This window comes from Vombatus ursinus, unplaced genomic scaffold (assembly GCF_900497805.2).
Source record: "Vombatus ursinus unplaced genomic scaffold, bare-nosed wombat genome assembly UNPS02014807.1, whole genome shotgun sequence".
NCBI classification, from domain to species: Eukaryota; Metazoa; Chordata; class Mammalia; order Diprotodontia; family Vombatidae; genus Vombatus; species Vombatus ursinus.
In genome coordinates, this window is record NW_020954585.1 from 51892261 (window position 1) to 51920063 (window position 27803).

The 27803-nt window shown below is 39.7% G+C and overlaps 1 protein-coding gene across 2 annotated transcripts in view; it reads left to right on the top strand.

Annotated features, from left to right (window-relative positions):
* MAD1L1 (mitotic arrest deficient 1 like 1) overlaps positions 1–27803 on the top strand; it is an 844071-nt gene that overhangs the window by 634057 nt on the left and 182211 nt on the right. For both annotated transcript variants that reach the window (XM_027875000.1, XM_027874999.1), the window contains one exon: positions 4095–4285. In XM_027875000.1, coding sequence (XP_027730801.1) covers positions 4095–4285 — 191 coding nt within the window. The remainder of the gene's footprint in view (positions 1–4094; positions 4286–27803) is intronic.

Consider the following 27803-nt stretch of genomic DNA (forward strand, 5'->3'; position numbering starts at 1 on the left):
TAATCTACTTGAGATATCACATTTTTAAAGGCTTCTGTATATGACTTCAAGTATCCATGATTTCACAGATAATAGATGTTCTTTCCAATGACACAGATGACACCATCTTCCATACTTTAATCAATAATTTAACATGTTGTACTCAAACAAATTTGTATTACTTAGTGACCAACATTCTGGGGTTAGGCTTTTCCAATTTTACCTAGTGCAGTCCTTTAACAGTATTTTGAAATGTACTAAGACCTGGTAAAGCTTTTGAGGTGACCCTCAAAAATCCAGGGTCACTTCTGTGCTGTATAACAAGGTATCAGAGTAGTACTGAAGTGGAAATCCAGTACATTATATTCATGTAAATAGTGCTTCTAATTACAAATTAATTTTATCTTCCTGAAATGCTTTCTTATTCATCAAAATCTACGTGCTATTCAAAGCCCAACCCTAACTACGTTAATTCACATTGATCTCTCTCTTTCCTGACACAGGGTGTGGAGACTTTATCATACAGTCTAGCCCACGATTATATACACTGTCTTATACTATTATATAATTGTGTGTATGTGTGTTGCTTTCTCAGCTGTATTGGAAGGTTCTCAGGAGCTGATTTTGTATCTTACAAACTTTTGTTTCCCCAAAAATGTGCAAAGCTAGGCACACTCTGGATACTTAGTAGATAGATTTTTAATTAAATTATCTAAGGTTTAAGAGAAGCTTGAACTGCATTGCTAATAGAGTTATTGTGTGTGTGCTTGAGGGGGATAAAAGTAATTTTGTTCAAACATATTCCTCTTTCAGATTTGTCACTTGTTTATCCTGGCCTTTCCCTAATAGGACTGAATGGCCAGAGTTTCATTGTCATTTAAACCCAAAAATAATCTGCCCCCACCTTCCTGACCAAACCTCTTGCTGCAAGCTGATAATCTTCTCTGTGCTCATGGAGAGAGAGAGTAACAGGTAACATGGAGTTGTTGAAAGAGGTCTAGCCTGGGAGCTAGGAAGCCCTGGAGTCCATGCCTCATGAGTCTATTCCTTCTTCAGGCCTGTTTCTTCATATTTACAGATGAAAGACTTCGACTAGATGGTTTTTAAGGTCTTGAGAAAGTCACTTAAATTTTCTGAGGCCAACTTTCCACATCTGTAAAATGGAAATTCTAGTAGAGATTTTTATAGCAGGAAGAACCCAAGACTAGGTGTCCAGATATGAATTCTAGTTCTTGTTTTGCTGCTTTCCAAAGGAGGAAGCAGATTTCAGAGAGGCTGCTCAGTAGAGCAAGGTTCTTACCCTAGGCTCCATGAACTTGAATGGGAAAAAATATATAATCATTAATTTTTGTTGTTGTTTAGTCATTTTCAGTCATGTCCAATTCTTTGTGACCCCTTTTTGGGGTTTTCTTGGCAGAAACACTGGGATGGTTTGCCATTTCCTTCTCCAACTTATTTTACAGATGAGGAAACTGAAGCGGACAGGGTTAAGTGACTTGCCCAAGGTCACAGAGCTAGTAAGTGTCTGAGGCCAGATTTGAACTCAAATCTTCCTGACTCCAGGAACACTCTATCTATCCACTGTACCACCCAGCTGTCCCTAAATGAGCTCTAAATAAAATGGAATTTTCCCTTCAATTATTTAAAAACTTCATTCTAAAAAGGGGTCCATAGGTTTTACCAGTCTACCAAAGGGGTCTGACACACAGAAAGATTAAGAACCCCTGTAATGGAGCTCAACACTAAACTAGACCAGGTTGCAAGAGTTGGACTTACCAGTCATGCAACCTTGGGTAGATTTTTTAACCTCTTAGCCTCACTTTCATGTCCTATAAAATGGAGGTGATAGAATCATCAATACAGAAGAGACCTTACAAACTACTCCAGCTCTCTCATTTTGCAAGTGAAGAAACTAAGGCTGAGAAAGATGAATGACTTGCCCAAGATCACATGGGCAGGAATTGCCAGTATGAGATTTGAATACAGAGCCTTTGACTCCAAATCTAGGGTTCTTTCCACTGTACCACGTATGTGTTTATCCCTTCCCTGCCAAGCCCACAGGACTATTGAAAGGTTTAGGTAATTGATATGAAAGCATTTCAGAAACTTTGAAACATGCAAAACTGGTGTGTTACAGTGTCGTGGTATCATAGGATCATAGTTTTAGGACTGGAAGGGCCTTAGATATCATTCTAGTCCAACCACCTCACATTAGGAAACTGAGACCCAGAGGTTAAGTGACTCGCCTTGGGCCCCTTTTGGCTTCGTGATCCTGTGTGTGGCCAAACAGGGAAAAACTCAGGATGAAAGAGATAATCAGGAGAGACAGATTTAATCAATCCATTATCTGGATGATGTGCCCATAGTGGTGATGCCATCTACCCTCTGGCCTCCTTTCTCATCAAGGCTGTGGACAGTATGACCCAGCCAGCTATGTTGTCCAGGATGTGCCCCATACTTAGAGCAGTTTTAGGGATACTAGGATGCAACATTTTGAGGACCAGATTCCTCTCCTATTCTCATACAGCACTCCGTCACCCCCGAGAGCTCCCGGAGCTTGGCTTGCTGATATTGTTAGCCTCCCATGGCAGTGGCCTTTCAGAGAGGAAATCCCAGCTGCCATAGAGGAAGGGACACCCTGGTGTGACTGACCATGATTTAGCAGTTTGGCAGTCCTGGACAGTGCTGTTGATAAAGCAGGTTGATTTGGGAGGCATCTTCAGTGTGTTTAAATAAAGCCAGTTGTGCTAATTAATGGGGGGATAAATCGAGGTTTAATTATTCGGAAGGCACCTTGGGTGAAAGATTCATGATAATTGTTGTGTATCCTCTTGATGGATTCCTGCAGCTGGCAGTTCCCTTTACAGCAGTAAAACATGCTGTGTGTGCCTGGTGCATTAGGGTCTCTCTTCTTGACTAGGACCCTTCCATAGGGAAAGAAGCAACACAATCTAATGGTCCTTATTTTCTTTGGAGTAACTTTCAGATCCCCCCTCACCATCTACGTCCCAATGAGGTTTTCTCCACACATAGCTATAAAATCAGATGGCTTGTTGGCAGAGAGAATTCCTTGTAGAGTAATTCCTTAAACCAGGAATAACCCATATGTGTATAACACTTTTTATTACAAAGCATATACATTACCAATAATGTGCATGAAAAGCTCCATTCTTGTACTCACAAACTCTCCAAAACAATAGGATACTTTCCCTGTGTAATACACTGCCTAATGCCACTTGTAAACCTGACACAGTGTTACCATAGTAATTGATTTGATTTCATTGATATGAAAAAACTGGACCAAAAGGACAATCCAAATTTCATACACTTAAAATTTTCTCAATGGCCAGTGTGTATACATTATCTCATTTAATCCTCACAACCCTATAAGATAAGTAGTAAAGGTGTTACTATTCCCATTCTACATAGGAAGAAACTAAAGGCTGAAAAGTTTAATTCCAAAGACACTTAGCTAAGTTCCAGAGCCAGATGTTTCAACTTTGGCTTGTCAGTTTCTTCTCTTCTGACTTGCCTTCTTGAAATCCACTTCCCAGTATGTGCTGGGATCCATGCTGCCTACCCTACTTTCATGCATTAACCCAGCAAAATGGTTTTTGACTAAGGTCAGTCTGCAGTAACCACAAAGTCAGCCCTCTTGATGATACTAGCAGAAATCTGGCAAGAGGCTCTGGGTCTGGCTGACATCCAGCCTAAAAGTCTGATATGCATTTTTAAACAGTAAGAAATTTTAGGGTGGAATTATCTCAAACTTGGAAGTCATGTATTGCTAATGAGAAGTGACTCCTTCCTTCACAGCTTACCAATCCCGAACAGTCCTGTTGATAAAGCAGGATGAGGCATAAGTTAAACTAGCAGTGATAGTCATTCACCTACATCCTTACCCCAATATAAAATTTTGAAAATTTAAACTTTAAAGATGAGGAAATCAAAGCTTAAAGGGATAAAATGACCTCCCAGAGCAAGCTATTAATAATCCCAGGACTGGAACCCAGGCTTCCCGCCTCCCAGCCTAGAGCTGTATGGAGAAGCTGAATTGTCCTTAGACGCATAAAACCTCTTGATCCAATGCTGTCTCATACCTTCTAACTTTGTAGATCTGAAAAAGAAATTGGAAAGTTCCGAACTGAGAAATCAACGCCTAAAAGAGGTTTTCCAGACCAAGATCCAAGAATTCCGTAAGGTCTGCTACACCCTGACAGGATATCGGATAGACCTCACCACCGAGAACCAGTATCGCCTTACCTCTATGTATGCAGAGCACAAATCAGACTGTCTCATCTTTAAGGTAAGTTTCTATTTCTGTTTCAAAACCTTCCCACTTCACTCTCTGCTCTGCTGTTAATCTTTGATAAAGCTGATGACACGTGCTTTCCGTTCTAATTGGTAGGAGAAATCAAGTCATTAGCCCTTGATAAATGAGTGCTTTTCTGCTGAGGATGTCCTCAGGTTCTGAATACAGAGTGCCACCAAAAAAAAAAAAAAGTGCCTAGCCAAGTGTACTAATTTTATTTATGCACCAGTACCCAAAAGACCCTGCTCTATGCTCTTGCCTCTCATAGTTTCTTGTCCAGTGGAATATCTTCACTCAGTTTCCTCCCACTTCTCAGCAGGCTACTGATTCTCCCTGCCCTATATCTATATCCACCATTGCTTTGGCTTATCTTTTCCAAGTGAGCCTCCTTCAGTCCCACCCAAGTGACAAGGTGGTAACCCTGATCTGGTGGACAGCTTGTCACCTGATGAGTTCTTAAGAGAACACTAAAATTAGATAAAAATGCTATTACTTGACCAAAAAGTTTAGAAGGATTGTAAAAGTTACACAGGAAAAGAAAAGATTGGTATCAATTCAGTAATAAACTATCCAAATGATTATTCTATTACATCTTAAAAAGAACTTCAAAGAATTCTATTTGGTTCTCTCTTAGTGAAGACATTCTTTAACCTGATGGAATGGTGTAGAGTTAGATGCTTGGGTTGGGTACCTTGGTTTCTGGGCAGAGATTATTATAGGGGAGTGAATCCTGAATATGGTCCCAGTAAGCATATCTAGAGATTCTTTTAAATTAGTAAAGTAGTTTAAAGTGGTTTTCCCCCCATTTTTAGGGTGTGATGCCCACTTGAGTATCACATTGGGAACTGGGATTGGGAATGGACTTTGTGACTCCAAGGAGTGGCTATCCTTCGCTCTGGTGAGTTGCTGTCTTAGGGAGTTGGTGTTACAGAGCATCGCAGTAAAGTAAGTTAGCTTACAAAGAGTATTTCAGTACTGAAGGATTAGTCATTTATTTGGTACACTTGCTCCCCTCGTTGATGCAGGTCACATTTCCTCCTTTACTTAGTGAGTGGTTTTCAAATGTAACTGTTTCAGGTCTTTGGACCAAAAGCCCATCACTGAGTCTATCCTGGAAGCTTTTCCAGCTTAGTAGAATTTGCAAGAGTTGAGGCTCTGCTATCATAGCCTTCAAGAACACAGGTCACTGCCATGTCACAATTAGACATAGGACTTTTAGTAGAGGATAGAGAAGAACCCCTAGCTTCAACAGGATTGAGATTAATTCAGTTCAGTCAAATTCAGCAAACATTTATCAGCATATACTATATACAGAGCAGTATGAGGTATTCTTGGAGAGATGCAAAGTTTAGATGCTCTATGCTTCCTTCCCTGATGGAGTTTATATTCTAGTAGGCATATGTGACACTTCACTAAAACCTTTACTTGCTTTAGTACTTGAAGGACCTGAGAGTTCATTCCCATGGACACTCCCTCCACTGACAGATCACAGGTGCTCCATGCCATAGGAGATATGCTTGTTTGGTTTACTCTTTCCCAGAAAATGTATTATGCTTGTGGTGTGTTCATCTTTCTGACAGTTAGCATCTCCAAAGCAAGCCAGGTTGATCCTAAGGCAGCAGACATAAGCATACCACCAGGCCAGTATTTCTAGCTCCGTATCACTATAGTACAAAATGATAAAGGTTAAATCTGAGAGATGCAAGCATATAGGATAATTTTGAGGTCCAAGGAAGGCTAAGTTACTGATTGGTGGAATCAGGGAAGGATTCAAGGTGGCATTTGAGCTGGTTAGAGACAAGGAAGAGCTGGCTGAGTGTAAGGATTGTGAAAGTTTGAAAGTTTGAAATGGGTTATTGAAGGAGCATGTGAGCAGGAGAATATACAAGATGATCTTTTGTAGTCTTTATTTGATACATCCTCACTACAAAAATAAAGCTTTGGATTCTATCGCTTGGTACTGTTGAAGCTGAAGTTCCAGGTTGCCAAGCCCTCTCCCCTCTTTGCCCTCTCCATGACAGTCAGACTTAGGGCTGCAGAACCTCATCTCTTGTTCAGCTCAAAATCCTAACAAGAATCATTAAAAATGAATCACTCTAGCCAGCTAAACTGGAAGAGTATCCTCAGGCTGAGCCAATGAGCTGAGCCCGAGCACCCCAGCCAGTGCTCCCTACCATTTACAGCACAATTGGGAGCCCTTGTCTTCTTCATTGCAACAACTGCAATTAGCCCTTGAGTCATCCATGCTTTGGTCCAAGGCTTCCTGGGGCCATGGAACTGACCTGCCATGGCAGCAGGGTCAAGGTGCAAAGGGGGTAGAGAGCAACTCAAGTCTAAAGACAGTGCCCATTTTATTTCCCTCTCTGCCCAATGGTGTGATGAATGAGGGCAGAGGCCAATGAATCATACTAGCAATAAGGAAGCTAAGTCGCTCTTCTTTAATGTTATAGGCTGGTCTGGTACTTACGGCCCAGGATTGAAATGAAATGAGATACTTGTAGGCCCTCTAGCAGTTATCCAAAAAGATTTGCTTTGACATAGCATGAAAAAGATACTTAGGAAGGATATAACATGGCTTCAGCTAGATGCAGCCCTCTCTTGTCTCTGTTTGGAAATGTATCTGGTCATCCAACTGTTTTGGGTGTGGTGGCTCAAAAAACAGAGGGACATCTGCTGATTCTGGAGAAAACTGCCTTCTTGTGGATGCCTGCCGGCCTTTTATGTCCTAGACCAATGGTATCAAACTTTAAAATATGTAGATCCCTGTGGATCACATAGTGACTTGGAAAACTACAAATTAACATTATCTGTGTTATATTTTTATTTATTTTGTTAAACCTTTCTCAGTTACATTTTAATCTGGTTCAGCCACACACAGGAGTTTTGTGGGGCAAGTTGCCTGTAGGCTGCGAGTTTGATACCTCTGTCCTACAGAACTAGGAAGCTTGAGCCTTATCCCCTTCAGCCAGTCAAATCTCAGGGACAGCTTTCCTGCCTTTTGGGACAAAAACTAATCTGTCCTGCATTGTAGATGTTGTTCCTACAGCATTCAGCATCCAAACAGTGAGAATAGGACATGTGATAGAGTGTCAGTCACTACCTTACTCCAGTACCCTGGTGCCCCAGTCTTGCCAAGTGCTCAAACCTGTAAACTTAGGCTTGCCCACATTCTGAAAGCAGTTCTGAGTGGCATGTACACTGAGATCCATTGGCATTTGGTTTTATATAAAACCCTTGTTGTTGGCATCTTCTGCCAACATCCTTGTTTCTAGGTCTATTTGACTCCCAGATGCTAGATCTTGCCTACTTATACCCCATGATACCTGCCTCTTTCTTTTCTTAGCCGACTGTTTTTGGCTTGACCTCTGCTGACTCAGAGTACCCACTAGCTCTTTCTATCTAGCTGTGTGTCTGCTCTTTGCTTCTCCTAATTTACTTCTGGACTTGCTGCCTAAGTCTAGAGTTAACAAATAAAAATGTCTCTGAGACGCTATAGGTGTGAATGGATTAGTACCAACAGGTGAATAATAGAGACCTTACCTTTTGGGACATGTTCAAAGACTCAGAGAGGGAAAGAAACTTTGTTAATGTGGCTGTGAGGTAGCGAGACAGCACTGTGTCTAAACATACAGAACAAACCCCACACTTCCAGGCTAGTACCTCGGTAAGAAATTTGCTTGGAGTCTGGGGAAACCAGGTTGGGAGTTTAGAGTTCAGGGGGGAGTTAAAGAGAAGAGATAGAGAGTTTAAGATACCTTTCCTAGTAATGGAGTCTAGTACCACCTAGATCATTATAATTACTTACACTTTTTATAGCACTTTACAGACTTCTTCATACCAACCCTGTGAGGCAGGTAGTATCAAGCTTCCTATCCCTATCTTAAAGACAAGGAAACTGAGGTACAGAAAGCTGAAGTGACATCTCTGCAGTCACAAAGCCAGTAAGTTATCTTACCTGACCTTCCTCAACTCCCTAGACACCAAGCTCAATCTCCTTTTCACTGTACTAACTGCATCCCATATGTTCTGCATTCCATCCTCAGATGATCTCTTGGCCTTCTAAGCAAAAAGAACTGTCTTGTCTTATATAGGAAGAGATAATACAGGTGTGATGGCAATAAACCATCAGGCCCCCATGCTGCCATGGCTGAAGCACATTATGAATCTGTACCCTGACTGATTCCATGGAGAACAGTGCTCAGCTCTGAAGCACTTGGGTCTTCCAGTGATGCAGCAAATCCTTGTTCCCGTCCCCATTCCATGACCGAGCTTTGGGACACATGATTCTACCCAAATGATCAGGGCAGTGGCTTAGCACTTGGTGGGATGGACTCTACCTAGCTTAGCCTGGCAAGCCTGTGCTATACTCCCCACTATACTAACAGAAACTGTTGTTTCTGTACCACTGTTCTAATGAAGCTCTTAGACCATTTTCACAAACATTATATGGCTGATTCTCACAGCAACTCTTTGAATGTATAAAAGACTGGAATTCTTTTCCTAATTACTCAAGGTCACACATAGGTATTACCCCTCTTTTCTCAGACCCTAAAATTCCTCACATCTATTGGTTCCTCATCATTCAAGAACTTTCTATATGACACCATAACATAAAATGAGGAAGAGTCTAGAGCTCAAATCCTGAATCCCAGCCCTCTGAACTTCAACATCCCTTTTTTTCAGAGCTGGGAAGATCAGGTTAGACTGCTCAGTGTCAAAATTGTTCAGGGCCCACAAACAGATTAGGCTTTTAGTAAAATGAATAGGACTCAGAGAGTCCCTAGATTTCAGCTAGACCTAACTCAATTGTTGTATAACAAGAGTCACCAATTCTTTTCCTAATGAATTTTTTATAAAAAAAATTCCTTGAGTTTTTATTATTGCTACCTCTTGACTAGAAAGAAATTTTAAGTTTCTGTCAGGGGAGAGGCACATGATAGCAATAATCTGGTTGGTCATGACCAGGTATATAGCCAAAGAATCTGTAAGTAGATCAAGATTATCCTGGGATCACAGGATTAAAGCTAATGTTCTTGCCACAACATCACATTGCCCCATCTTCAGAGGAACACAATTCAACCTGGGAAAAGAGAAAGCCTAAGATGTGGGTCATGCTCTTTCAGGGACTGTTTTGCCGATTCCTACCAGGGTCATTACTCTCCAGTCACAAGTTTGGATGTGCCCAATAGAATGTAAGCCCCATGAAAGCAAGGACTGCTTCATCTTTATCTTTGTGCCCCCAGCACCTGGAATAGTGCCCATTTCTTAGTCTTAATGAATTCTTGTTGAAGGACTGACAAAAGGGAAGAATGAGTCACTGACAGACTGGCTTTGAAATCTGTAGGTGTTTTGGCTAGGTTTGCACCTGTGTTTAAGCCTCCTTCTGACCTCCTTCATCATTGTTGATTCCCCATCACTCAAGGGTTTTTCGTAACAAAAGAGAAATCTTTTCCCCTCTGCAAAGACCCTGGAGCCAAACCCAATGGCTCCTTCTGGAAGGAATAAAACTCTCAGCAAAAGCACCTTGAGTCTGGTTTCCCCTTTATCATTTGTTTCTTTATCAACTGCCTCCTCTAAGCCTGAGGCCGTTGAAGCTTGTCATTCAAAATACCTGCAGGAAGAGTGCTGCTCTTTCCCTCCTAGCTAAATACCAAGCTGATGCCAAGTCTTAGAGCTAGATGCTGGATTCATGCTGGGGTTATGTGTTTATGCAGAAATCTCCAAGAAGCAAATGACTGGGAGGATGTAGGCGCATTTCATTAACCTGAAGAGGTCAGAAAGCAGGGAGGCTATTTATGTTTATTTCCCTCTCAAAATTTATAGAACTAGCTTCATGTAATTAGGCCAGAAGAATCCACCAGCTCCTGCCAGTCCTTTCCAGCATATTCAGAAGTTAGGCATGAATGAAGAAACCTTAAGGCCATGAAAAACCAAAAAACCAGAGGCTGCACAGTATCATGCTCAGTAAACCAAGTCCTTCAGAGATGCTGGAGGTGATTGCTAAACATCTGCATGATAGAAAAGAAAGAGTACTGGATTTGGAGCCAAATCCTGGCTGTGGCTCTTCCTTTTTGATTTGGAGCACCTGAGCTTCATTTTCCTCACGTGTAAAATGAGGGGGTTGGACTGCTCGAATCTCTCAACTCCCTTCTAGCTCTGAATCTACAGTCCCAGGGTGGGGCCTGGTTCCAGTGGTCTCAATGTGACAAATGAACCTGACTAACAAATCTATGAGTATATGCTGAGCTCATCAGGAAGCCCAAAAGATGAAGACCAGAGCACTGTCTGAACATGACAGATGACATCATCACAATGAGCCATGTATGAGTGGTGGCTGAAGATTATGGCGTGCCCTGACCTAGCTATGCAGCCTGTCTCCCTCCATAGTTTTCCCTTGAAATGATCCAAAGTCAGCATTCAGCTGGAATTGTTTATTGGTGGCCAGTCAAGAGGGCTTTCTTGGAGTCATCAAGGTTGCTAAATTAATGGAACTCTGAAAACTCTTTTATACATGTACCTGTAATACACATATGCCCATATAATTTGTAACATAAGATGTGAAGATAGTTAGACACAACTGAAATGTTAAAATTCGGGACAAGATGCAGAGCTGCTGTGTCAAAGTTTAATCTTTTACAAGTTACTCAGAGGGTCATGGTAGAAACAGTTTGTCTTGAGGGTTCACCAGTCCCAAAGGAGCACTTCGGAAGGGAAACCACCAACTGCTTCAGTTACCTGGGTTAATCACGAGAATTAAACCAACAGCCCATGGCAATCAATTCCTACCCCTGCAGCTCTGGGAGAGAGAACCCTGTTGGTATGCAGCAAACTACACCCTTTCTTTTGTGTGGCTCTGGCTTGAGTGTGTCTTTATTGATTCCTTCTGGGTGTTTTTAGTTCATTTTGACTAAAGGCAACTGCCCTTCTCCTTCAATCCAGACTGTCCAGCATCTTTGGGTGTGAGTGAGAAACAGAAATGAAGAGACGTAGCCAGGATACTTAACCATGTATAAACTGCCAGGATACCGGTGTCATCCCTCAACATGCTTCCAAACTTATAACAAAACTGAAACATAAGTCAAGATATACCTGTAGCCAAATCAAAACTTTCCTTCAGTTGTGTCTGTATTTTTTCTTCTCTGTGTGTAAGCCCACCTTCATTTCCTTACCTTTCCTCCTTTCACCATAAATCTTCAGAGAAAAGTCACGATGTCACCGCGAGTGCTATACTTTCAGAAGACATCTTGTATATACACACACACACACAGAGTCAGAAACCACAATGGATCTCATCAGTAGACCAAGCAGAGCAGTGAGCTGCCAGAGAAAGACGCCCCCATTGTCTCCTCCAGCTTGTTAATAACCCCCCCGTGGTTTTGTTTTTATATTTCACTTTACATTTTCTGCTGTAGCATTCTGGGGATTTAATCTCTGCCTAGCTCTGGGAGATACAGCTGTCTGCATCTTAACATGACATCTCATATCAAATGGGAAGGATTTAGAATTGCAGAAAAGGTCAAGGAACCCTTTTTCTTTTTCTTTTCCCCTAGTGTTATAATCAAGGACTTTGGAACTGGAACCTGTCAACCAGTCTGTTGGGGTTACCCAGACTGAGGAGTTTTCTGGGGGAAAAAGTTTCTTGCAGGCCTCCCTGTCTCTCTTGCTTTCTTACTGTTCTTCTAATACTACAATTGAGTGTCAGATAGGCATCTCACATGCTCCAACCATCTCCTCTTTCCTCTTTACTTGAATTTTTTTTTTCTCATACTCTTAACCAAAGCTCATCTTAGGGCTTTTTTTTTTTAGCTGTTTGAGATGAGAGAGAATCAACGTGTAACAAACAAAAAAAGTCTGTTCTCCATAAAACCCTCCTAAAATGCGCATTCCAGGTGTGATAAGGCCATGAACTCTAATGGTTTAGACCAACAAATAAGGGAGAATATAGCACACTGAATCCTGAACTACCAGTTTTCAGTACAAGCAGTAATTGTCCTGTTGAGATGTATATGAGAGTACCACCACTCCAGCATAGACCCATATTTTCATTGACCTAAACTATTTCAGTAGTTTCTTGCCTCCTCTCTATTTCCCAATCTGGGCTATCTTAATACTGTTGCTAAGTGCTCAGAAATCTTTAGTGGATCCCCATCACTTACCAAGCAAAGTTCAAACCCATTTGCCTACAATTCAAGGCCCTCCATAATCAAACACCATTCTACCTTTCTAGCCTTATCTCTTATTACTCGACACTTCCTTGCCTTTGCTAATGATATTCCCTTTTCCTGAAATATGTCCCTTTTTCCCTTTTTCAGTTGTGAATTTCTAACTGTCCTTTAAAGCCCAGTTTATATGCCTTTTGGTCCATGAAGCCTTATTTATAACAACCTTTTCCTTAAACCTCACAAAGCTCTTTGTTTTACACCTCTCAGATTCACTTATGGACATATGTTTATTGGGCCTCTCCCCATAAGCCTAGTGCAGTTACTTCAACTCAGGAAGTACTTTAGTTAAACAATTAGCAAGCATTGTTAAGTTCCTGCTATATGCCTGACACCATTCTAGGTCTCTGAGTAGACAGTGAGAAAAACAATATACGAGGAGCTTACATTCTGTCAAGGGAGATGACAGGTACATTAACATGTACAAAATTAATTCATGGTAATTGGGAGCAGGGAAGCATTAGCACATGGGGGATCAGGAATGGTTTTCTGTAGGAGGAAACATGTGAGTTGAGCTTTGAAGGACACGAGGAATCCTAAGAAGTGAAGATGAAAAGGAATGCAGTCCAGGAATGTCAGATATCCTTTGCAAAGACACAGAGATGAGAGGTGGAATGGCAGTGTGAGAAGCAGCAAGAAGGTTGGTTTGGTTGGGCCATGGACTATGGGTAGAAGAGTAATGTATAAGACTGGAATGCTAGGATATTGGGGCTAGGTTGTAAAGGGCTCTTAATTCCAGGGGATTTTGTATTTGATCCTAGAGGAAGATGGGAGCCAGTAGAATTTAATAAATAGGAAAGTAATTTCTGGGCTTTAGAAATGTCACTTTGGCAACTTTGTAAAGGATGAATTGTTGAATGTAGAGACTTGTGGTAGGAAGACCTATTAGAAGGCTATTGTGACGAGGGAGAGCCAAAACAGAAAATGAAACCTATAAACTAATTTCCCTAATGAATATTGATGCAAATTTTTTAAAATAAAATGCTATTTTAGATTTATAACGATGTCACAAAAATCATATAATATGACCAGATCAGATTTATACCAGGAATGCAAAGCATTTAAGAATAATTGACCATATCAATAACAAAATGAACAAAACTGATATGATTGTTTTAATAGAAAAAGCTTTTGACAAAATATAACCCATTCTTGTTTAAAAAAAAAAGAAAAACACTAGAAAGTATAGGAACAAGTGGAGTTTTTCTGAAAATGATAAATAGTATCTAAAACCAAGAGCAGACATTGTCTGTAATGGGAATAAACTAGAAGCCTTTAACAATAAGATTAGGGATGAAGCAAGTATGTCCATTATCACCATTATTTTTCAATATTGTACTAGAAATGCTAGCTATAGCAACAAGACAAGGAAAAGAAATTGAAACAGTAAGCATAGGCAATGAGGACATAAAATATCTCTTTTTGCAGAAGATATGTTGGTTTACTTAAGGAACCCTAGAAATTCAACTAGAAAACTAGTCAAAACAATTAACAACTTCAGCAAAGTTGCAGAATTTAAAATAAACCCCTGCAGATCATCAGCATTTCAGTATATTATCAACAAAAACCAGTAGGGAGAGATAGAAAGAGAAATTCCATTTAAAACAGCAAAGATAGTTAGGGGTCTACCTGACAAGACATACACATTCATATGTATATGAATACAAACACAAAATACTCTTCACATAAATACAAAAACTATCTAAATAATTGAAGAAATATTCATTGCTCAGGCATAGACAGCAATTAATATAATAAATTATAATATTATACAATTATGTAGAATTTGTAAAATATATTATGATGTATGATAAAAGTGTTAACAACATCAGTATAATTATTATTTAACATATAATTATACAATATAATTCTGATTAATATAATAAAAATGATGATACTACCTAATTTAATTACTTATTCAGTATTGTACCAATCAAGGTATTATTTTATAGACGGAAAAAAAAATAACAAAATTCATCTAGAGGAACAAATGGTCAAAAACATCAAAGGAATCAATGGAAAAAGTGGGAGGTAAAGGTGACTAGCAGTATCAGATCTCAAACTATGCTACAAAGCTGTAATCATCAAAGCAACTTAGTACTGGATAAGAAATAGAGTAGTTAATCAATGGAACAGATTAAGGACATAATATACAGAAGCAGATGAACACAGTAGTCTAGTGTTTGATAAGCTCAAAGATCCCAGCTGTTGGGTCAAAAACTCACTATCTGACAAAAATTGCTGGGAAAACTGGAAAAGTCTGGCAGAAGCCAGGCATAGACCAACATCTCACACTGTCTATCAAACCAATATCTCACACTGTCTACCAAGATAAGCTCAAAATGGGCACATGGTTTAGACATGAAGGGTGGGTGATATAAACAAATTAATGGAATATGGAAGAAATTACCTGTCAGGTCAATAGATAGGAGAAGAGTTCATGACCAAACAAAAGATAGAGATGTTCACAGGAGGCAAAATGGCTAATTTTGATTTCATAAAGTTGAAGACTTTTTGCACAAACAACAACAATACAGCTACAATTATAAGAAAAGCAGGAAACTAAGAAAAATATTTGTATCAAATTTTCTCTGATAAAAATCTTATTTGTCAAATAATATAGGGAACTGAGCCAAATTTATGGGAATAAGATGCCAGTCCTCAAATGATAAATGTTCAAGAGTTATTAATTTCTTCAGAGGAAGAAATTAAAGCTATCAATAGTCATATGAAAATATGCTCTAAATCACTAAAAATTAGAGAAATGCAAATTAAAATTACTTTGAGATATCATCTCACACCCATCAGATTAGCTAACATGAGAAAAAAGGAAAATGACATATGTGGGGAAAATAAACATACTAATGTACTGTTGATGGTACTGTGAATTAGTCCAACCATTCTGGAAAGTGATTTGGGACTATGCCTAAAAAAGGTATTAAACCCAGCAATACTGCTACTAGGCCTGTACCCCAAAAAGATCAAAGGAAAAGGAACCCTATATACAAAAATATCTATAGCAGTTCTTTTTGTGTTGACAAAGAATTGGCAACAGAGGGGATACTCATCAATTGGGGAATGGCCAAACAAGTTGTAATATGTAGTTGTGATGGATATTATTGTGCTAAAAGAAATGATGAAGGGAATGGTTTCCAAAAAACCTGGGAAGACTTATATGAACTGATACAAAGTGAAATGAACAGAACCAGTAGAATATTGTACACAGTAACAACAAGATTATAATGATGATAAATAGTGAGAGACTTAGCTACTCTAATCAACACAATGATCTGCCAAAGTTCCCAAGGATTCATGAGGAAACATGCTGGCCACCTCCAGAGAGAGAACTAATAGGCTCAGAGTGCAGGTTGAGGCATGTATTTTTTTCTTTCTCTTTCTTTTTCTTGATTTTTTCCCCCCCGGAACGTGGCTAATACAGAAATTTGTTTTGAATAACTTCATATTGGTAATAGGTTTTGCATTTCTTGCCTTCTCAATGGTTGGTGGAGGGAATTGTGTATTGTATAGGAGGAGAGAGAGAATTGGTAACTGAAAATAAAATAAAACTGAATTTAAAATAAACAAATAAATAAAATAAATTGGCATACTGATTATATAATAAGTATAAATCTGGAGATTGATTGATGTAAACAATTGCATTACCCTCCAAAGAAAAAAAAATACCCTTGACATACAGTGAAATCAGAATGTCCCTGTATGTACTCCGAAAACAAATAAATTTTACTTCATTAAAGGTGATGAGGTGATGAGGATCTAAATAAGGATAGTGGCTGTGTGAGTGAAGAGAAGTTTAGTACATATTTATTGATTTGAATTGTTGCCATTTCCTGTTCTCTGGCCTTGATCTTCTCCCTGCTCTGATAGAAGGAAGGTATACAGAATTATTAAAGGAGGTATAAAAAGGACTAATCATGCAGAGAACTACCATGATTTTCCACCGCTTTCCCTTCGCTCACTCAACCTCTTTTGGTCAGTATGTGTAACTTGAAGCTAATTTGTACTACTGGATATCTGACTGAAGCCACAGATACAGAATATGTAGTGTTCTTACTGAAACACAGCATGGGAGTAACATTAAACTTAAATAAAACAAAACTAACTTTAAATGCCCCAAAAAAAGGCAAAAAAAAAAAGAACATTGAACTAGATGGACTGTGGGTTATAGCCCATTGTCCGAGATGTCTCCTGAGTGTCCAGTGCATTCCATGAGAACACAGATTCCCTTAATGTGAAATAACTCATGACTTTTGAGCCCCTGGAAATGTACAGCAGCATTATAGAATCTCAGAGTGAGAAGAGACTTCTGAGGCCATCTGATCCTTATAATACTTGACTCTCCAAAATCCCCCAGCCCCCAGAAATGGGCAGCATGCCTCAGCTTGAAGCCCTCTAAGAGGCAAGCCGCACCTCCTGAGGCAGCTCTTTCTTCTCTGGGACAGCTCCAATTAATATCAAGGTTTTCCTTTCTTCGCTACGTCTGCCTCTCTCTAACATCTACCTGATTTTGTCCTGAAGGCCAAACAGAACATGCTTAAATCCTGCTTCTAGGTAATAGCTCTTCAGATACCAAATAGATACTCTCAAATCTAGTCTCTTTGTCCTTGATGCCTCTCAGATCTAAGGGAAGCATTTTCCCAGGCTTTCTTTGCCTCCATTTCCCTCACAACTTTGGTCTCTAATACAGCCCTCTTGATTCTAATGAAGGCTGTAGGGATGTTAATCCTCTCAAACTCCTAAGTGGAAACAATAGCAGTTACCTTATTAACTCCAAAAGAATGATGACAGCAAGGGGAGGTGTTTGAAGGACTGTTTTCTAAAATCAGGATGTAACAGAAAAGACAGTCTCAGAGTAGGAAGAAGAGCTGAGATTGAATCCTAGTCATTGACTAGTTAGTCATGTAACCAGCTTTCCTCATCTGTCAAATGTAGATAAAATGCCTTCCTTACCTTACTTGTAAGCCTTGCGTGAGGAAAAATTCACGTCTCTATATTTACCTGTATACTATAAAGCACTCTATAAATCTAAGTATAGTAATTATCATTATTCATGCTTTAATTATCTTTTGTTAATACTCATTGGGGAAACAAAAGGATCAGGTTCTTCCTTTGCAATGATAGGAAAGGGGCACAGAGATAAGGAAGACATTGAGATCCCAACGAAACACTGATCTCCATTTTTAAGCTACGGAGAGCATCTTGGAACCCCAGCCATTAGGCATTGTGAACTTGTCTCCTTGTTGACTCACTGTCTGCAAACTATTTGCTACTCAGGCTCTTTACCTTGATGTAGGAGTCTCTTGATTCTAACTGTTGTGGTACACCCCCAAGCCAGTTCCCAGTTGGCAGGTTGTAGATGACTCAGAATGTCTGACTTTGTGGTCCTCCAGCAAGGCTGGTTACCTTGGTTTGGTGTCTCCCTCCCCCCCCCCTTTTTTTTTTGTTTAAGCAGCAGTATGGTGTGATGGAAAGGGCACTGGATTGAGTTCTTGTCCCTAGTTTGAGACTCAGCTTATGACCTTGGACGATTTAATTCAATAGACTTTTATTATGTCTAATGTGTGTGGAGGGAGCATCATGTTAGGCAATAGAAGAGATAGAAGATTTAGATAAAACATTTAACCTGTCGATGGAGCTCATAGCCTAGTAGAGGGCTAAGAATTCACTTCTCTGATCCTTCTTATCTCCATCTCTAAAATAATAGGGGTAATACTAGGTGATCTACAAGGTCTCTGTACTTCTCTGGAAGTTCCTGACCCCCTCTGCCATCTGTATGTCTGTGCTTGTTTTCTGTATCTCATCTCTCATGCTGGGCATTCCCAGTCACTTCATACTTTGCTATGTACTCAAGTGCCTTTGACATGAGCTCTGCCTCCCTTACTTTCCTGACGGAAGGCAGGGCCTTAGGCGCTGATGACCAGGTTGAGGGATGCACTAGTGAAGGGCCTAGTGCAGTAGTACTATTTCACACATTCCTTTGTGTGTCCAAATCCCGTCATATCCGCCAGGCACCAGCTGGCAACTTTGCTGATTGCCTTGTCACCAAGAGCATCCGACATGGACATCAACAGCCAAATGAAAGCCTTCTGCCTCTCCCAGTGCCTGTGTCTTTCAGTGCATAACAATAATTAACCTAATTACCAGCATGCCCAGCTTGGCCCAGTGGTGGTTCAGAATGTGTTGTGCGCATGTGTGACCTGGGCTTACAGAGTGTATTCTCTTCTGGGTAGGTGTCCCAGGTCCTTCTCTATAGATGCCAGCTGGACAGGAGAGTAAAGATCTAGCTTCAAATCCTAGCCTGGCTACTTACCCTTAGCAAGTCACTTAACTTCTCTGAGCCTCAGTTTCCTTCTCTGTAAAATGAAAAAGGTTCGACAAGTTAACCTCTGAGTTAAGCTCTACATCTATATCATAAAGTAGTATCTGAGGTGATTTTAGTGGCACATCAGTTGGGCTTGAGAGAGGCATGTCAGAATCCTGCCCAGAAGGAGATATGATCTGAGTTCTCTGAGCTTCGGGAGGAGGAAGGCCCAAACAGTGGGTGGCAAGGATTCCTGTTTGGTATCCCTAACCTCCCCCTGCCAGAGGCTCCAGTGGGCACACTGCCTGAGTCAGTGCCTGTAGGCGACTACCTCAGCTTCCTTCTCTCCCTCTCTGCCCTCACGCTTTCAAGGGAAGGGATGAATGAAGACTTGGCTTTCCACTTCAGAAGGATTACTGATCCTTCCTCTAATTGATATCCCAGCTGCCAGAATGGAAAATCATTCTCTGAACGAGTGGCCTTCTTGCTAGTCAGGAAGCTGAATAAAGTCAGTAGCATTCCTTGCTTATTTTTTTAAATGAATGATCCTCACTATCTTTTCCTTCTAGACATTTTAAGTTTAAAAAAAAAACTCTCACATTCTCTTTAATGATGTTCATTCCTCCAGCAGCCCTACCTGTGGTTCAAAGTTTGTATAATAGGTCACTAATTTAATCCCATTTCACAGATGTGAAATGAGAGGCCTATGGAGTTTAAATGGCCTGAACCAGGCAGCATGGGACCAGAATAGAATTCCAAACGGGAACAAAAGCTATGGAATTTTGAATCCCTTTCCTCATTTCTAAATTGGCCACTTTTTTTTTTCATATTTCCATCATTTTTACATATAATGGAGAAACCAGACTAAAAGAAAAAAGGCGTCTAGGGAGTTACACCGTCAACCAGATTTTATAAGAGCCAGTCTACATCTCTGGTACTGTTCTCCATCTACAGCAGGAGTTCTTTTTTTCTTTTTTTTCTTAAATGTAATATCTGTTTTTATTATATTTTTATTTATCCTGGTAAATATTTCCCAATTACCTTTTTTTTTGACTTTTTTTTTTGGCTTTTTGGTGAGGCAACCGGGGTTAAGTGACTTGCCCAGGGTCACACAGCTAGTAAGTGTCAAGTGTCTGAGGCCAGATTTGAACTCAGATCCTCCTAACTCCAAGGCCAGAGCTCTATCTACTGCGCCATCTAGCTGCCCCTACAGCAGGAGTTCTTAACTTGAGGTCCGAGAATTTTTTTTTAAATGGTGATAATTATTTTTTAATGTAATTGGATTCCTTTGTAATCCTATGTGTTTTATTTTATGCATTTAAAAACATTTTTCTGGGGTGTCCATATCACCAAAAAAAAAAGGTTAAGAATCTTGATCTAGAGACTATGTAAACACTCCATCCCCATTCACTGCATTCAGGTAAAGAGGTGAAGCTCCTTAGATTGTCAGCAACTGAGCACGTAGCATTCAACATCTGCTAGATACTTAGGTGGGAGCCTATCTTGAATATTTTGCTGAAGTTGTGAATGTACTTCAAACCCTAGAGGTAGACCTATAGAATCATAGAATCCTGGCACTTAAAAAGACCTTAGAAAAAATATGGTCCAGCCCCCTCATTTTTTTCAGACAAGCAAATTAAGACTGTTTTTGGGAAGTGAGTTGACCAAGATAACACAGCTAGTTAATAGCAAAACTATGATTAAAACCCACTTCCTGTGACTCCTAGTAGGTAATGTTTCCATTGTTGTATGTGGGCTATCATGAATCATAATTTCCTCTCCTGATTTTTGACAATCACAGTAACCCTCTTTTACTGGTCTGCTGGGACAAGGCATGATCCTGCATGGTAACACAAGAGGTGTGCAAGTTTCAGTGCCAGGTGGAAGCTGTCAGGACCAGGAAGGGACCAGGGCAGGTATGGATAGCTCAGAGTTAGAAATCAGCTCTTGCCTTATGCTCAGGCACCTGCTTCTCTCAGCCTGGGAGGTATAAGGAAGATTTCATTGCTGGATGTCGTTAGAGATGGCTGAGCTTGTTTTATGACTACTGATGAGGATTATTTGAAAATTGGGTGTATTGTGATGGGCCCATCTGTCTCTGTTGTGAATGCAGTAAACAAATACTGGTTTCATCCCCTGCCTGAAACAGAAGGGGCAGAATTGGTACCCTACCTAACACAAGGCCTTGTGATGGGGGAGATGTGAAGCACCATTTGGAGTCAATCCTCTATTGTGCCCTTGTTAAACAGTATAAACCCCAACATTACCATCTTATCTCACTGAGCATTTCTCCGTCTCCTCAGGTTAGTTCACTGTCAATATAGTCTCCTCTTGCATGTAAGCATTTCTCTCATCTATGGAGAGATTGTAATGCTTTCTCCTCTGCCCTGGGGAGAAGACAAGTCAGGCAGTCGAGGCAAGTTGCATCTTGCATCTGGGAAATAAGTAAGAAGTAAGTAAGAAAAATCTGGAACCAAGTTCTGTAGGACTTCCTGTCTGACTGTCCATGTTGAGCTTGCCTTCAATGATAAGTTTCTAGAGACTTTGTATAAGGCTTTATTTGTTTGCAAAGTATCACTGAACTATACACACCCAGGTACTTATTAACAGCCATTGTTTAGTGATAATGTGATGATAGTAACAAACTCTCTGCTGGTAATAAATGCCCTCATTACAGCTACTCATTGATTAGTCAGTGAGCGTATATTCCTTGAGGACCTAACTAGGTACCCAGCACTATGAGAGAAGGTGCTGCATTGTAAAGCCATTACCCTGTCCTCTAGAAATTTACGATCCAGTTGAGGAGACAAAACTAACACACCTGGAACAGTAGGGAACAGTGTGAGACAACGTAATCAGTGCTAATTTGTGTGGTACAGATTGTAAGCAATGTAAAAGTTGAAACAAAGGAAGCTAGTTGAGCACCAGCTAGCGTGATCCAGAAACACTTTGTGGAGAAAGTGGGATTTGGAACGTGTCTTGAAAAATGGAGAAAGCATTGTTCTTTAAGTGAACAAGAGATCCTGTGTAAGAAAGAGTATTTGGCATCAGTGAGGCATGAGTCTTAATTCATGACTTGAATATGGCAATGGAAGGACATTATTTTCTAAGAGGTATGAATTAAATAAAAAGGGAAGGGGCAGGTAACATAGCATTATATAGCAAGAAGAGTTTACATATGAGGAAATTGTGAACTGGAAGGGGTAAACATGGTAGAGAACAAATTGAGTGACCATGGTCAAAGGAAAGACAAATAGAATCGGTATTGTGGTAAGCAAATATCAATCAATTACTGTTTATTAAGTGCTTACTATGTTCTGAGGCAACTAGGTGGCACAGTGGATAAAGTACCAGGCCTAGAGTCAGGAACACTCATCTTCCTGAGTTCAAATCTGGTCTGAAACACTTATTAGCCATGTGACACTGGGCAAGTCACTGGGCAACTGTTTGCCTCAGTTTCCTCATCTATAAAATGAGCTGGAGAAGAAAATGGCAAACTACTCCAGTATCTCTGCCAAGAAAACCCCAAAGGGGGTCACAAAGAGTTAGACATGACTGAAATAACAGAACTCATCTGTTCTAGGTCAGTGGTTCTCAGAATGTGGTCTGTGGACCTCTAGGGGACCCCAGGACCCTTTCAGAAGGTCTACGAGGTCAAAACTATTTTCATAATAATACTAAGACATTATTTGCCTATAAAAATACTCCTTTTTCCAACTTCATATCTGTGTGAGGCTGTATTTTCTTACTATACTTCACCCAGAACAATAAATTGAATGCAAAAGCAAAAATAAGAATCCAGCTTTTATTAAGCCAGACATCAAAGAGATGTGAAAAAATATGTAAAACAATGCTGCTCTTCTTACTTTTGGGGAAATTATAGTTATTTTCATAAAATGGGTTTTATATTAATATATAATGGGTTTATTATTATCTTAAATCAATTAAGGAATACATATTTTAAATTTTTATCCTATTAAATTTCTAATAAGGTAAATATTGACAGGTATAACACATAATAGCTCATAGGGGATCCTCAAGAATATTTAGGAGTATAAAGGAGTCCTGACACCAAAAAGTTTGAGAATTGGTATTCTAGGTCCTCTGTTAGGTTCTAGAGAGAATAAAAAAAGAAAAAGGGGGGGGCGGAGCCAAGATGGCAGAGTAAAAGCAGTGACTTGCTTCAGCTCTCCCCCAGACCCCTCCAAATACCTGTAAAAATGGCTCTAAACAAATTCTAGAGCAGCAGAACCCACAAAAAGACTGAGTGAAACAAATTTCCAGCCCAAGTCAACCTGGATGGTCAATGAGAAAGGTCTGTTGCCCCAGGGCTGAGAGAGGAGCACAGTTCAGTGTCGGCCATGCAGGCAAAAGCGGGGCCCCAGTGAACCTGGAACAGGCCTCATGGGACTGAATCAAGGGTAGCTATGGCAGTTTCCAGACTTCTCAACCCACAAACCCCAAAGACAACTTAGAAGGTGAGTAGGAAAGGTGTGTCTGACTATGGTGAGAGAAGAGCTAGGTCCAGCCCCAGTGCCAGTGCAGTGCCAGGGTAGTGGCTGCTTCTAGAGCTATAGGCCCACAAACAGAGGGGGGATTGAGTGGCTGATCAGAGGGCGATTGCAGGGATCTCTTTGCTGGTGCTGAGACAAGATTCTCTTGCTTTGCCTGTGCTTGGATCTGGGTTGTAGTTCTGGGTGGTGGTCCTGGGGCGAGGAGGAGCGCTGGCATGGTAGAGCTTGTAGTAGTGGTGGAGAGAGAATCCTTCTCACAGTTCCAAGGCAGAAAAGAGTGCTTGTGGTCAATCATAGACCAGAGCACAGGTGAGGAAAGGAATAAACACCTCTCCTTTGATCCTGCCACCTTGGAAGAACTGAAAACTTACAGGTCCCTAGAAGTATCTCTGAAAACAGCAGCACAAAACCCCTGAAGCTTGGGACAGTACATTCTCCACAATGGAAGTGGACCCCTACCTTAACAAAGAGTTTATAACTCAAGTAATTGGCTGAGATCATGAGCAAGCAGTGCAAAAAGAGTCAGACCATAGAATCTTACTTTGGTGACAAAGAAGATCAAAACATACAACCAGAAGAAGACAACAAAGTCAAAGCTCCTACATCCAAAGCCTCCAAGAAAAATTTGAATTGGTCTCAGGTCATGAAAAAGCTCAAAAAGAATTTTGAAAAGCAAGTAAGAGAAGTAGAGGAAAATTTGGGAAGAGAAATGAGAATGATACAAGAAAATCATGAAAAACAAGTCAACAGCTTTCTATAGGAGACCCCCCCAAAAAATACTGAAGAAAATAACACCTTAAAAATAGCCTAACCCAAATGGCAAAAGAGGTCCAAAAAGTCAGTGAGGAGAAGAATGCCTTAAAAAGCAGAATTGACCAAATGGAAAAGGAGGTCCAAAAGCTCAATGAAGAAAATAATTCCTTAAAAATTAGAATGGAGCAAATGGAAACTAATGACTCTATGAGAAATCAAGAAATTATAAAACAAAGCCAAAAGAATGAAAAAATAGAAGACAATGTGAAATATCTCATTGGAAAAACAACTGACCTGGAAAATAGATCCAGGAGAAATAACTTAAAAATTATTAGACTACCTGAAAGCCATGATCAAAAAAAGAGCCTAGACATCCTCTTTCAAGAAATTATCAAGGAATACTGCCCTGATATTCTAGAACCAGAAGGTAAAATAGAAATTGAAAGAATCCACCAATCACTTCCTGAAAGAGATCCCAAAAAAACTCCCAGGAATATTATAGCCAACTTCCAGAGTTCCTAGATCAAGGAGAAAATACTGCAAGCAGACAGAAAGAAACAATTCAAGTTTGTGGAAACACAATCAGGATAACACAAGATTTGGCAGCTTCTATATTAAGGGATTGGAGGGCTTGGAATATGATATTCTGGAGGTCAAAGGAGATAGGAGTAAAACCAAGAATCACCTACCCAGCAAAACTGAGTGTAATCCTTCAGGGGGAAAAGTGGATAGTCAATGAAATAAAGGACTTTCAAGCATTCTTGATGAAAAGACCTGAGCTAAATAGAAAATTTGACTTTCAAATACAAGATTCAAGAGAAGCATGGAAAAAGAAATCATAAGGTACTTTTTAAAGTTGAACTGTTTACATTCCTACATGGAAAAAAAAAGAATGTAAACTCTATGAGGGTAGGGTTGGTTGGATGGTTGTTTGCATGTTTGTATTTGCATCCCCAGTACTTAGCATAGTGTATGGAACAACACTTTTCCATTAATTCAGTACTTTATAAAGAATTTGAATACTTATAGATTTACAGCAAATTCAACCCAATAAACAGTAAGTAATAATAACAAAAAACAATTAAAGAAATAAAACAAAACAAAAAAAAAGGCCCTAACTATTAAGGAGATTACATTCTATTAGAGAAGGGTTAGATAGTGAAACTTAAAGTTGTAGCAGCAAGTAGCAGGGTAGGAAATTCATATTCATAATGGCCAACATGCAACGATGGAAAAAAGAAATACCTGACCAGGCTTCAAGAGATGTGTGTTTTTGTCCCAGCTCTCATTAACCAGCTTTGTGATCTCGGGGAAGTCAGTTCCCCAATCTGGGTCTCAGTTTGTTAATCTAAAAAATGAGGGGGTTGGAGCAGATTTTTCTCTAAGATCATTTTTTAGCTCTAGAATTCTGTGATTTTGTAATTTTATCTCCCCTTTACCCCTTGAAGTCTGAAGGAGGGACACATGTACAACCTCAATGAAGCATTTAAAAGAGATTCCCACCTAGGGAGGAAAAATATGTGCCTATATTGCTACATACAAAATATATTAAAAACAAATATAAGGTAATTTGGTGATGGAAAGGCCTAGCAGCAGGAGTGACTGGGGAAGATTCTGTGTTAAAGGTGTTGTTTGAGCTGAAGTTTGAAAGAAACAGATCTTAAAAGGTAGGAGTAAGGAGGCATTGTATTCTAGGCATGGAGCACAGTTAATACAAAGTCATGGAGGCAAGAGATAGGATGTTATGTGTGAGGAACAACAAGAAAGCCAGACTGTAAAAACCGCAGTACAGGAAGGAGGGGAATAATGTGTAATATGGTCAGAAATGTAGATTGTAATCAGTTTGTGAAAAGTCAAAAGAATTTATTTTTGCTCCTAGAGAGTAAGAGGGAATCACTAGTGGTTCTTGAACAGGAATTAACGCAGTCAGTCTTATACTTTAGGTAGACTGGCAAGATTTGTAACTACTTGTGTGTGTGAAGTAAGAGAGAAGAAAGAGATGAGCATGCCAATGCTGATGTTCAAACCTGGTGATGACTAGAGAGATGGTGGATCCCTAGATAGATACGATAAATTTTGAAAGAGGAGTGGTTTTGGGAATATTTATTTATATAATGAATTTTGTTTGGGATATGTTGATTTTGAGATGTTTATGAGCTATTTGGTTTGAAATAACCACTTGGTAGTGGGTGATGTGGGACTCGAGCTCAGGATAGAGGTCAACTGGATTTCTAAATCTGGGAGTAATCTGAATAGAGCAGATGAAGTCACCAAGTAAGAGAGTATATGGAGAAAAGAAAAGTCACAAGACAGAGGCATGGGCTACTCTGACCATTGGGGACCATGACATGGATGTTGAACTAGCAGAGGAGCAGTCAGACAAATAGGAGAAGAACCAAAGGAGAGCAACAATATGAAAACCTATAGAGGAGAGTGTGGAGGTGATGCCCATCAACAACTTTTTCCAAGAGTTTGACTTAGAAAAGAAGGAGAGGTGTAGGACAGTAGCTTGCAGGAGTGACAGAGCATGGTGAGGCTTTTGTTTATTTTTGTTTTTGTTTTTTAGGATGAGGGCGATGGGTGTTTTTGTAGGTAGTAAAATTAAAAAGAAAGGAAACTAGTACATAGAGTTAGTGGATAATTGTAGGGACAATCTGATGGAGAAGAAAGGAGAGGATGGGATCAAGATAAATATAGAAGGGTTAACTTTGGTGAGAAGAAGTACCAGCTTTTCATTAGAGACTAAGGAGGAGAAAATTGGGGACAAAGTCAAGAGATTTTAAAATGGAGAGAAAGAGAAAAGAGAGTTATTCTTAGATGATCCAGCCAGAAGGAAAATGGGGTCAGACAGCTGACATAAAGCCATGATCTCATAGTGTTGGGGAAATATAAATGATCTATACATGTGCTGGAGCTCTGTACTAAAAACAGTAGTTCAAGAAATGATAAATATGATGAAGATGGAGAAGCATGGGAGTCACAAAAACAGAGTTGGAGAGCTGGAAGTACTTTGGTAGCCATATTGTCCAGCTAGTACATGAAAGGAAAATGGACTGATGCAAAGGGAAGCAAGCAGAACTAGGAAGGCATTATATACAATAAATACAACAGTGTCAATGGAAAGCACAACAAAATAAAATTGAATGATGCAAAATTATTTTAATTTTTTTTTAATTCTGAACTTAACACCAAACAAAACAAGCATTCCTTTATATAATATAGAGCAGATCAGTATTATACATTTTTTGCAATATTATTGCTATCTCTGTTATCTCTTCCAACTCCCATCCCCAGTTTTTAAAAATAGGAAAAACAAAACCCTTTTTAAACAGATATACATATAAGCAAAACGTATCTATACCTTGGCTGTGTGTAAAAAGTCTCATTCTGCGCTCTGAAACCATCTGTCTGGAAGTAAGTAAACATGCTTCATCACTGATTCCCTGAAGTTGTGGTTGCTCATTTCATTAATCAAATTTCTTAAATCTTTCAAAGTTGTTTTTTTTAACCACATTATTGTTGTATATATATTTCTCATTCTGCTGATTTCAGTCTGCATAGGTTCATACAAGTCTTCCAAGGTCTCTCTGAAACCATCCCTTTTGTCATTTCTTGTGGCCCAATAATATTCCATATGTGTGTGTGTGTGTGTGTGTGTGTGTGTGTGTGTGTATAAAATTTGTTCAACTGCTCCCCAATTGAAAGGC